Source organism: Schistocerca nitens, chromosome 1, assembly GCF_023898315.1.
Source record: "Schistocerca nitens isolate TAMUIC-IGC-003100 chromosome 1, iqSchNite1.1, whole genome shotgun sequence".
In the NCBI taxonomy this organism is placed as follows: domain Eukaryota; kingdom Metazoa; phylum Arthropoda; class Insecta; order Orthoptera; family Acrididae; genus Schistocerca; species Schistocerca nitens.
Window position 1 is genome coordinate 356257589 of NC_064614.1, and position 13397 is coordinate 356270985.

At 43.2% G+C, this 13397-nt stretch overlaps 1 protein-coding gene across 2 annotated transcripts in view; it reads left to right on the plus strand.

Moving 5' to 3' along the window:
- LOC126248832 (TRPL translocation defect protein 14) overlaps positions 1-13397 on the plus strand; it is a 185815-nt gene that overhangs the window by 117214 nt on the left and 55204 nt on the right. For both annotated transcript variants that reach the window (XM_049950251.1, XM_049950259.1), the window contains one exon: positions 11795-11923. In XM_049950251.1, coding sequence (XP_049806208.1) covers positions 11795-11923 — 129 coding nt within the window. The remainder of the gene's footprint in view (positions 1-11794; positions 11924-13397) is intronic.

Here is a 13397-nt window from a genome sequence, read left to right on the forward strand (position 1 = left end):
TTGTTAGATTAAGTAGTGTTTAAGCCCAGGGACGAATGACCTCGGCAGTTTGCTCCCATAGGAACTTGTCACTTACAACTCAAACATAAAATATAATCGAAAAGTCCACATGTACTGCCAGTCCATAGTGTCTAATGGGCACACTATTTCAGCAATCAGAGATATCGCCACCATCAGGTGCGCTTGCGAACTGAGCTCCTGAAGGCACACAGCAGACTTATATCCCCGCCCGTCACAAACTGTCACCTTCACCGTTCGCATCCAAAGATGCACATCGCCAGTCACACACACAATTGCACTGGTATCTGCGGTGGCGAGGAAACAGTTACTCTGTCTGCCGTCATTGCCAGATCATTGTGTTCACTCAGTGCCTTCTTAATTAGGTGCACTTCTGTTTTCCAAGCCTTTCTGAGATTATAGCTGCTGTCCTGATTGATAAGGTTATCCCTACTACAAATTTCGATGTCTTATCTAATGATGCCGTCCCGGTATTTGGAAGTGTGCACTAAAGTCCTGGTGCTTTCGTATTCCATTGCATGATTCTCTGACAAATGGTGCTCTTAGACTGCCGACTTATTGGCATACATTAGTAAAGTGTGCCGCTGGTGTTCTCTGCATCGATCTTTGATGGTACGCGCTTTTTGTCCAATATTTGTCACGCTATTTTGGTACAAAGTCTTCCGCAAACCTAAGTCATTCTTGACACTCCCTAATTATGCCCATGTTTTACTGGTGCAGGGGAGGGGGGGGGGGCAAAGATTGTTCTTACACAGTCCGTTTTTAGTATGTGCCTGACTTTTCCTGATAGTGTCTGGGTGTTTGGCATAAAGGCTGCAGCTCTCTCTTCCTCCATGATTTCTTCCGCTGCCACAGGCTGTACTGTAGTGGTGGGGCAAAAAGCATGCTTAATCTGCAGTTCTGAGTATATGTTTTTGTGGAACACGGTTCTACCGTGTTAAATTTCCTCGGGCAGACTCTTTGCATAGTGTTTTTAGTAGCCCACACCATTTCTGCACAGGGTGGTGGCAGCTATCTGCATGCAAATACTGATCAGCCTGTTTTTTCTTCTGATACACACCATGGTCCAGGGTGCCAACAACTCTTCTCTTGACCATGATATCCAGGAATGGTAGTCTTCCGTTTTTTTAAATTTGTTGTTAAGCTATATGGCATTCAGACATACAAGGACGTCAAGGAGTTTTTTTCCCTTCCATGGGGCCATATGACAAATGTTTCATTCATGTAATGGAAAGAGCGAGTGGGTTTCCATTCGGATTCGGTCCTCAAAGTGCTCCATTTAAAAATTCACAACCACTGGTGAGAATGGGCTGCCCATTGTGACTCTCTCTGTAGTGCTCTCACAGTATTCTCCATTAAACAGAAAAGACAAGGAGGTTGGGACATGCCTGAAACGAGTGGTGCTCTTCTCGTGAAATTTCTGACCAATGAGTTCTAGTAACTAACATAAGGGCACCATGGTAAGTAACGAAATGATATCAAAGCTCACCATGATATCAGGGTTTCCAGCCAGAAGTTGAGGCATTTCACAGAATTGGGAATGTGATACGGGCATTTGCCCACATAAGGATTTAGTATCTTTGTCAGGTATTTTGCCAGCAATTTGTAGACACTTTGATGTTTCTGACAGTGGGGTGTAACGGTGCACAATTGAATATCTGTGCCAAGAACACCAGCAGCACACTCTACTAATGTACCCAAACAAGTTGGTGGTCGCCAAGCACTGTTCGTCAGAGAATCACACTATGGAAAAAGAACATACCAGGATTTTAGCCCAGACTCCCAAATACTGGAACAGTGTTGTTAGAGAAGCCATCAAAATTCACACCAGAGACAGTCTTATCAATCAGAACTGCAGCTATAATATCAGCAAGGATTGGGGACCAGCACTGGGTCTAATGAAAAAGATGCTCAGCAAGCACAACCATCTAGTGACCAAGACCAACAGAGCAATAACATTAATGCTACTACAGATGCCAATGCAAGTTTCTCCACAACTATCGCCGCATGCCCTCAGTGTGCAGACCGTGGCGGTAACGGCTTGTAGTGGGAGGGGTATGTCAGCTGCCCGCCCTTAGGAACTCAGTTCATTAGTGCACATGATGGCAAAACATCTGATTGCTGAAATATTGTGCCTGTCGGACACTATGAGCCATGGACTGTTCAGTCAACAAATACATTGGGATAAACTCAAGAATTACAATAAAATATAAGTTTACTTTGTTGAAATGACATGCTGATAAATTAATTATTCTTTAAGTTCTGTAAATTATTATTGCTTGTGAACAAAATCCATAGATATTCCTCTTCTGTATGCTCAGACAAAATAAAATTAATACGTCACAACAGCTCACTTACCAACATCTGCAATTTTATGTCTTTGCTTCCTACCAAAAAAACTTCATAAATATATCGGACATTAATAATATTTATGCCACATGCTACTAGTAATTATGTACAGCGTATGACAAATCACACTAACGTATTTACAAACAGTGACTTGAGGAACCCATGTCTGGAATCATTATATGATGCCATTACACAGTCAGCTACAGGCATATGACCAACACAGTAATGAAAATTACAAGGTGAAAACAATAAACAAACAATAATGGTTGGCATTAATTTGGTGATACACGAGACATCCAAAAAATTTCACTAGCTGCCAAATTAAGTTTTGCCAGCTGAAATCTCTCTCTCTCTGTGTGTGTGTGTGTGTGTGTGTGTGTGTGTGTGTGTGTGTGTTTAATGGGGAGGAAAATTGAAAATTTAGTTGTGATGAGGAATTGGAATTTGATAGTAGTAAAAGAAAGAGAGGGAAACAAGTAGGTGAATACAGAGTGCGGGAAAAGTATGAAAGAACCCCCCAGGGGGCTCGCCACTCTTTGGCGGGTTCGTATTTGGCTACCACGGGGCCCCAGCCTTTGCAGCATTTTTCTCTTCTGTGTTGCATGTCTATCCTCTTGCTATTCTTTTTTCCCCTCCCTCGGGGAACATGTCTCGGGTATTACTGGGAATGTTCTGCATTCTGTCGCTGACAAGCGAACAGTCTCAACTTTGTTTTTCACTCCCTTTTCCTTTCTTTGTTCCCTTCACCTCTCGTTCCTCCACTTCGGCATTTGAGGATCTTCTCTCTCTCTCTCTCTCTCTCTCTCTCTCTCTCTCTCTCTCTCTCTCTCTTTTTCCCTGTCTCTCTCTCTCTCTCTTTTTCCCTGTGCGCTCCTGAAGGCCAGCCCACGTGTCTGAAGCCTAACAGGTGACTGGGTAACGCGTAATTCCCAACTCCAAATCAACGGGTCGGGTTTGCACGTACCTCCTGGTACAGGTCAGACCCAGGAAGGGGTGATTGCCTGAGCTGTAACCTTCCAAAATTGCCGCTTGGTACCTCTGTCAAATGCTCAGAAAGTGTGACCTGAGGTGTGAACAATCACGTAAGGGAGATGCACTCCCTTGTGAAGGGGGCCTCCAGTTGGAAGTAGCGCACCATCGGAGATACTGGCAATTGTGGGGCATTTCCTCGTGACAAGTCAATCATCTTCCCACTCAATATCTACAAAACATAAACGTAATGAGGCTAATGATTCAAAGACACTTCCCGCTGCACCACGGTTCCTCATGGTCTCACGCAATGAAGACGGTCAGTCCTTCGCCTGTGAAATCCTGCTCTCTTTTACAGAATGGCACTTTGCTCTCGGAGACCACTTCTGATTCTCAAGCACAACAACTGCTGCTGCCTCGCTTCTCCACAGTTACCCTGTTTGTGTCGAGGCCCATAGAACTTTGAATTCTTCCCGTGGTGTAATTTACACCAGGCTACTCAATGGTCTAACCGAGGCCGAAATTCAATCTTACCTCTCTGATCAGGGTGTCATTCCTGTCCATCGAGTAATGAAAAAGGTAGATTCCTCCGTGGTGCCCACCTGCACTCCCTTCCTCACCTTTGATAGTGGAGCTTCCGTCCAAGCTCCAAGCAGGCAATGAAATTATCACCGTCTGGCTGTACATTCCGAACCCGATGTGCTACTACCAGTGTCATTATTTCACCCACAGTAAAATGTCTTGTCGACACTCGGACACGTGTCACGTGTGGTAGGGATGTGCACCAGGGTGATTGTCCACTCCCTTTCCCAATTGTATCAATTGTAATGGTGGCCATGCCGCCGCCTCTTAGGATTGCCCAGTGTATCTTGATGAGCGAGCTGTTCAAGAGATCCGGGTAAAGGAAAAGGTTCCTTGTCCAGTTGCTCACAAGTTAGTGGCTAGTTGCAAACCCTGAGTTCTCCTGTCTGGTACCTGTAGTTCTGTTCTTGTTATCCCTCGCTCCATGAAGGGCATGGCCATGCAGACAAGTGACCTCCAATTCAGCTCTGAGGTTGTGAAATCGCCCAGTGTCTAGGTAGCATTGCCATCACCCCATTGAGCTGTGCAACAATCCACCGCACTCTCGCCTCAAGGGGCGAAGCCACCAACTACACAACCAGTAGGCCGGAAAGGACTGGAGAAGTACTCCCACGAAGACTTCCTTTGTCCCTCCAGCCAAACAACACCCGAGTCTTCATCTAACCGGAAAGGCTCGAAGAAGTCCACCAAAGGCAAACGGTCTTCTTCTTCACCATCTCGAAGATCCTCTTGGATGGTGTTGCCACATGGTACCTTAGCCCGGACAGCCTTTGTGTCGCCAGTGCGCACCAACAACCATTTCTCACTGTTGGACTCCACAAACCATCCACACAAGCAAGCTGATGCTTCTGTGGGCCCCATGGAGCAGAATAATCCTGCTGCTGTGTCCTGTAGTAGCGCCTCTTCCCCAGCTGTCACTCTGCAGCTGCTGAGGTGACACCACTACATCTCTTCATCATGACACTCTTCCAATGGAACATTTTGCAGCCTTCGGTCCCACAAAGAGGATTTACGGCTGCTTTTAGCGTCGCAGCATTCCCTTGTACTCTGCCTTCAGGAAACGAAATTGTGCCCTCGCAACTACTTTGAGCTAGCACATTATTTCCCGATTAGATTTGACCTTCCCCCTGAGGTCGGCATTCCGTCTCGTGCTGCTCATAAGGGATGACATTCAGTCAACCCATTACCCTGACTACCCATCTTCAAGCTGTTGCATTTCACCTTTTTCTTCCCCACGTGACTTTTGTCCTCTGTACCATTTATATCCCTCAGTCATTCGATGTCACCATGTCAGACGTCCTTCAGCTTATTGGGCAACTATGTCCCCCATTTTTGCTACTTGATTACTTTAATGTGCATCATCCCCTTTGGGGTTCTCCCAGGACCTGTCAGAAAGGTGCCCTCTTGGATGACCACCTTAATCAACTTAACCTCTTCTGCCTTAACACTGGAGCACCCACTTTACTTTCTGACTCCTTGCACACCTATTCCCATTTGGACCTCTCCTTACACTGCCCAGCTTGCCCCTCGTCTTGGGTGGCCCGCTCTTTCTGACACCTACACGAGCACTATCCGTTTGCTTACTCCTACCCTATCCATGTGCATGCCTAAATGGCAGCTTACTAAGGCTGACTGGCAGCTTTACTCCTCCCTGGTTACCTTCAAAGAACAAGATTTCACCAGTTGCGATGACAAGCGTTATCCTTACTGCTGTAGAATATTCCATCCCCTGCACTTCTTTACCACGGCGCGTCTCAGTCCCTTGGACTGAGGCATGCCGTGATGCCTCAGTCCCTTGGACTGAGGCATGCCGTGATGCCTCAGTCCCTTGGACTGAGGCATGCCGTGATGCCTCAGTCCCTTGGACTGAGGCATGCCGTGATGCCTCAGTCCCTTGGACTGAGGCATGCCGTGATGCCTCAGTCCCTTGGACTGAGGCATGCCGTGATGCCTCAGTCCCTTGGACTGAGGCATGCCGTGATGCCTCAGTCCCTTGGACTGAGGCATGCCGTGATGCCTCAGTCCCTTGGACTGAGGCATGCCGTGATGCAATTCATGCACGGAGACATGCTCTCTGCATTTTTAACCGTCACCCTACGCAGGCAAAAACTGTATTCATTATAAACAGATGTGTGCAAAGTGTCATCACATTCTTCGGGATAGCAAAATAACTAGCTGGATTTCATTCTCTAGTTCTCTTAACAGTTCCACACCTTCCTCTGTCGTGTGGGCCACCTTCAGTCGGCTCTCTGGAACAGAGGTCCATTTTCCAATTTCCAGCCTGTCAGTAGCTGATGATGTCATCGTGGACCCTATTGCTCTCTCCAACACCTTGGGCTGCCATTTTGCAGAAGTTTCGAACTCTTCCCACTATATCCCTGCCTTCCTCCATCGGAAACAAGCGGAGAAGGCTTGGGCAATACCCTTCTCTTCTCCGAATCGTGAGTGCTACAATGCTGCCTTTACTATGAGGGAGCTAGATCATGCTCTAAGTTCACCCCGATCCTCCTCCCCAGGGCCAGATGCCATCCACATTCAGATGTTGCAGCACCTTTCTCCTGCATGCAAACAATTTCTGCTAAACACGTACAACAGCATCTGGGCAGAGGACACATTTCCTGGATGCTGGTGTGAAGCCACCTTCATACCCATACCTAAGCCTGATAAGGACAAAAACCTTCCTTCTAGCTGGTGCCCCATCTCTCATACCAGCTGTGTTTGCAAGGTGATGGAACTAATGACTCGTGCCCGGCTGGTATGGTGGCTCGAGTCTTGTCATTTACTAATGAATGAACAGTGGGATTTCGAGTGCAGCGTTCTGCAGTTGACCATCTCGTTACTTTGTCCACCCATGTCATCAATAGTTTCCTGTGGAAATCCCAGACTGTGGCTGTCTTTTTTGATTTGGAGAAGACCTACAACGCCTGCTGGAGAACTGGTAGCCTCCATACTCCTTATACGTGGGACTTCCATAGGTGCCTGCCCTGTTTTCTGCGGACATTTTTACAAGACCGTGCATGTGGGTTCTGCCTTGTCGGACACCTTTATCCAGGAAAATGGTGTGCCTCAGGATACCATCATGAGTGTCGTGCCCTTTGCTATTGCCATTAACCCTATAATGGCCTGTCTCCCGCCGGGCATCTCCAGTTCCCTTTTTGTTGACGATTTTGCCATCTATTGCAATTCTCCACAGACATGTCTCACTGAGTAGAGCCTTCAGTGCTGTCTTGATCATCTTTACTCCTGGAGCATCGACAATGGCTTTTGCTGTTCCACTGACAAAATAGTTTGTATGAATTTTTGGCAGCGCAAATGGTTTCTCCCACCATCTCTCCACCTTGGGCCTGTTGCCCTTCCGGTCATTGAAATTACGAAATTCCTGGGGCTCATACTCGATAGGAAACACTGTTGGTCCTACCATGTATCATACCTGGCAGTCCGCTGTATGTGGTCCCTCAATGTCGTACGTGTCCTCAATGGTACTTCCTGGGGTGCCGATCGAACCACCATCCTCCGTTTGTATCGGTCCCTTGTCCGTTTGAAACTCGACTATGGGTGCTTTGTTTATGAATCTGCACACTGATCCCTCTTAAGCTGTCTCAACACTATCCACCATCGTGGCATCCGTTTCGCCATGGGTGCCTTTTATACTAGCAGGGTTGAGAGTCTGTATACTGAAGCTGCTGAACTACCACTTTCCCACCACCGTAACTTTCTCCTCAGCCGGTATGCATGCCGTTTGTCTGCCATGCAGGGCCACCCCTCCTATGCCACCTCCTTTGATGATTCCTTTGATTGTGAGTATGGGGCTCATCCCTCTTCTCTTTTACCTCCTGGAGCCCGCTTATGGCAGGCTTAACTTCACACTACCTGCGACTTTCCTGGTGGGTGTGAACCCTTCACCACCTTGGCTTTGTGAAGTGGCCCATGTTAATCTTGGCCTTCATCCCTAAGGACACTACTCCAGTCTCGGTCTATTGCCTTCAGTTTCATGACCTTCGCATGGAACTTCGTGATAGTACCTTTTTATACACTGATGGCTCTCAGACTGACGGAGTCGGGTGTGCCTTAATCATTGGCACCTGTGTCTTTTGATATCGGCTTCCAGTGCGCTCTGCAGTATTTACAGCCAAGCTCTTCACCTTGCATCGGGCCATGGAGTGCATCTGGCAACACAGACTTTCCAATTGTGCCCTCTGCTCAGACTCATTCAGTGTCCATCAAAGTCTATCTGTGCTGTAAACTGCCCATGATTTAGTGCAGCGGGTCCAGGAAAACTGTCACTTGGTCACTCTTGGTGAGTGTCATGTTTCTGTGGGTTCCTGGTCATGTTGGGCTGCCAGGAAACGAGGCTGCTGACGCTGCTGCCAAGGTTGCAGTCCCTGTACCTCAGCCCGTGAGTACCTATATTGCCTCCGATGATCTCTGCATTGCCATCTGTCAGGAGATGGTGTCCCTTGGGCATTGCCAATGGTCCTCCCTTCACTGGAATAACCTTCGGCTTATTAAGCCTCTCCGAGCACCTTTGACGACCTATTCTCGGCCCTCCTGCCAGTAGGAGATCATTTTAACTCTGCTGCATATTTGGCACTGTCTTTTTAGCCATCATTTGCTATATGGCGCTACCCCACCACTTTGTACATGTTGTGCCCAGATTTTAACTGTATGCCACTTCCTGATAGACTGCCCTTTTTTTAACGATTTTACATTCCAGCGTGGGTTTGCCGTCTGATTTAGCGGCCGTTTTAGCGAATGGCATGTGGGCTGTCGACTGCGTTTTACTTTTTATCCGCCGAAGCAATATGGCAAAGGCCATTTAATTTTTAGTTTTGGATCTCCGTTTCTGTATGGTGTCTTTATAGTCCTGTTTCCACTTGCCTGCTTTTAGCTATCTTCTCCTCTGTCAGTTGGGACTAACATATAGTCGTTTAACTCCTCTCTCTGATGTTGTATAGTTCTGACTTTGGCACGTATGATCCCAGTTGTTTTTTGCTCCCTAAAGCAAGACAAAACAAACATCTGGTAGAATTTTCGACAGAGCATAATTTAGTCATTACTAACACTTGGTTGTTGAATCGTAAAAATAGGTTGTACCCATGGGAGACCTGGAACACCAGAAAGTTTGACTGATTATTTAATGCTAAGATAGAGATTTAGGAACCAGATTTCAATCTAGAAGACATTTTCAAGGGTGGTTGTGGACTCTGAACACAGTTTATTGGTTATGAAATGTAGATTAAAACTGAAAAAAATTGCACAAAGTTAGGATATTAAGGAGGTGGTACCTGGATAAGTTGAAACAACCATAGTTTGTTGGGTGTTTTTAGAGGGAACCAGAGATTGTAGATAGAGCATTAGCCAATGATTGACTGAAATGGGGGAAAGGAATGTTGATGATGAATGGATAGCTTTGAGAGATGAAATAGTGAAGGCAGCAGAGGATCAAATAGATAAAAAGACAAGGCTTATAACATGCGATTACTGAGTAATTGGTGAATGGAGAAAATATAAAAACACAGCAAATGAAGCATGTAAAAGGGAATACAAACTTTCAAAAATGACATTTATAGGAAGTGCAAAATGACTAAGTAGAAGTGAGTAGTGGATAAGTGTAAGTATAGTTACTGTATACAGGAAAATTAGAGACTTCATGAGAGAAGAGCTCAAGATGTCAAGAGCTCAGATGGAAAAACAGGACTAAGCAAAGAAGGGAGAGCTGAAAGGTGGGCGGAGTATATAGAAGGGCTGTACAAGCCAAGTGTACTTGAAGGTAATATTATAGAAAGAGAAGAGGATATAGAAGATGGAATAGGAGATATGATACTGTGAGAAGAATTTGGCAGAATACTGAAAGACCTGAACTCGAAATAAGGCCCCAGAATGGATGACATTCTCTCAGAACTACTGATAATGTTGAGAGAGCAACCTAACAAAACAGATCCACCTGGTATACAAGATGTGTGAAAAGGGTAAGTATCCCCAGTCATACAAGGAAATGTAATAAATTCAATTCCAAAGAAAGCAGGTGCTGGTTGGTGTGATTGAAGAACAAGAACAAAAGAGAATCGAAGCATTTGAGATGTGGTGCTACAGATGAGTGTTGAAAATGAGGTGGACTAATAAGGTAAGGAATGAGGTGGTTCTCTACAGTATCAGCAAGGAAAGGAATATATGTCAACCACTGACAAGGGCCAGGATGATAGGACATCTGTTATGACATCAAGGAATAACTTCCATTGTACTAGAGGGAGCTGTAGATAGTAAAGACTGTGAGAGAAGATAGAAATTGGGATACATGTAGCAAATAATTGAGACATAGGTTGCAAGATAAGGTTGCTGAGATAAGGTTGGCATAGGATAGGAATTTGTGGTGGGCCATATCAAACCAGTCAGAAGACTGAGGACTTAAAAACTAGTTTACATAACTAAATTCATGTTACCAAGGTTTGCAGTTGGAACTGAAGGCACAGTGTTTAGAGATATGTCAGCAGATATTCGACAGGATTGTATGTATTCATTGTTGTGGGTGGTGATGTGGTTATACAAATATGTTCCAAAAGAAAAACTGGTCTTATGTCTAGATCACACCCACAAAAGTAAAATAGAAACAGAGAGAATAAAAGATGAATGAATTGCCATTATACATTGCAACCATACACATCACTGTAATCGTACACACATATGGTAGAAAAGTAAATTTACATCCATGTGCTGTGATATATACTTGCTAACCTTTCCAAAAGATTTTGGAAGCAATTGCCCAAGACCTGCCTGCTATGCGCCTGATGAACCACACCTACTCACAGGACAGACATATGTAATTCTTTGTCAAGTTTTGAATTCTTGTGATTCTGATTTTATGTTAGGACTCGCAACTAAACCCAAGTGATTTTTTTTTCCTTCCAAAAATTGAAAATTCTCTTCCAAAAAGAGCTCTCAAACTCAATTATTGATACATGTGAAATGCCCTCGAAAAACCTTACTATGAAGATTAGTGATTGAGTTGGATGGAGGGGGGGGGGGGGGCTCATTTTCTTCAAGGATAATACATAAAATATGTGAAGATTAATTTTCAGACTATCCAAAATTGTGGAATGAACTTCATATTATGCTGATTAATGATTAGAAATGATGTTTCTTTTTCTTTAATGATGGTGGTTAAGAGGAAACCATTATACAGTAGTTTTACATTAGGTATCTTCCAACACATTGGTCACATCAATATTTGTGATATGGTTTTCATTCTTAAATGGATTGTGTTTCTTGCTGTGAATCTTAAAAATCATTTGCAATTTTACATTTGCCAACATTGCTGGAGGTGTGTGTGTGTGTGTGTGTGTGTGTGTGTGTGTGTGTGTGTGTGTGTGTGATGAGTATGCATTGTGAAGCTTTAAAGAGCTTTTTGTAACTACTGTTAATAATGCATTCAGTGCCTTGTATGATCATTAAAATTGGCAGTTTTATATTTCTCTTTATGTTAAATGTAACTAAATTCATTTTCAACTTAATCCTAGAAATTTCATTGAATAGAAACCTTACTCTTCACTAAGGAAGAAATTTGTGTGTGTGCAAAATCTCATAACAGGACATGTGAAGCTATGTAATACATTGAAATAATTCGTAATTTTCAAGTGACAACCAAAATGATAGGATTTCATAAAGACTTGTCCATATTTAATCATAAATCATTTTGCGTCATAATGTGTGACGTCCTCTTGTTTAATACACACTCTCTATGTCTGAGCATGATTGCATTCTTTGTTTTTTTTTTCTGGCGTGGTGAGTTTGCTGTGTGTCCTGTTAAATAATTCTAACATAATATATTGGTTTACTGATTTCTTAAAACATGGATTTATCTGTCTGTTTGTTATTGCAGCATTCAAATTCCAGGAAAATCTTCTGAAAACCATGCTGCAGATAGAAAATACTTTCTTTGCTCTTGGAGAATCCTGTAGTAGAGATTGTTTGATTATCTGTGATAGAGGTGCCATGGATGCTTCAGCCTGTATGTATACAATTGTAAATCTTTATATTCTGTTACATTTTGTGTTATACTGTTGATACGCAATGTTCTGCTTAAAGTAATTCACAACAGCCAAACACTTTATTTATACTTAAAATATTCCTACACAACATGGTCATAGAAATGTATCACCTTTTACCATGTTTCATTGACATTGTGAAACAAAGCGCAGAAAAATTTAACAACAAATTTGTACAGTTCAACTCTGCAACAACAAACACTGATGAGAAAGTTGTAAGCAGTTGAGGCAACAAAACTGAGAAGGTGGTAAGATATTGCAAAGAGAGAGATAGATTTTAGAGATCGGCTTCCAGTTATCTGGTCGGACAATACAGTAACAATAAGGTGTGTAAGTGACACAGGTTGCAGCATAGAAGCTGAAGCAAATTGTAAAAGTGCAAGATTTTTTTAGAAAGACAAATATTTCTATTTTAATTGTACTAGTCATTTCTTAGCTTATTGTCAGTAATGGTAACATTTTTAACAAGATTAAGTATCACGAGTTAAGAAAATAAAAAAAATCTTATGGATCATCATGACGAAAAAGTAGTAAACAGAGAGAGAGGATGGGAAATGTTAATGTTGCTAGCCAAACTCTTGAGCCTGACAAGCTAGTTTCTAATAGAAATTTCTTCTGGGAAAAAGGTCATTCAGTTTTTATTCATTTACTCATTCAGACCTAATATTCTGTAAGGAAGTAATGTGTACTGATGTAATGTAAATCAAAGAATAATAATAAGAGTATTGAAAGGAAAGTACAGTACAAAATACATCTCTGGTCTAGTCACACAATACCCCTCACACACATCTGTTTTTATACTTTTCCAAATTCCTCTGTTCAGAGCAATCCCTCTCACAATTTTATTTGTCTCCTCTGTTCTTTCCGGTGCTTCTTAGTCACAAACAACTAGGATGACATTCACATCTCTCCAATTTCATATACAGAACAAGATAATGCTTGTTGGTAAGAAGATTATTTATCACATGATTCTGCAGCGGTTAAATCTTCAGATGTAAGTTGTTTCATGGACATATCAATTTTTAATATTGTTATTATTAGCCATTTAACATCTGTTGTTGGTTTAAGGCCTCTTCTAGACCTTGAGTGCATTACAATCTTCAGCTATATCAATAAACATGCAGTAACTCTTGTGTTTTCTAGCAAGTGAATAAAGGCGACTAAATCACAATTAGCCTTTGCATTGATAAAATGGCAGTTATCAGAAAAACACTCATTATTAGCTCTGATTATGAAATCACCCTCAAATAGTTTAGTTTAATTACTTATGGTCTCTCTGACTTTGACCTCCTCATCCTTTTCAAATTTTTCAGAACTGCAGATTGTCTGGGGAATGACACATGGCATACACCTGGAATCTAGTACAGCAGCCAATTTGTCACAGTTATGCCCCTCCCTCCCCCCCTCCCCAAACACTACATTAGAAGCAGTAGTATT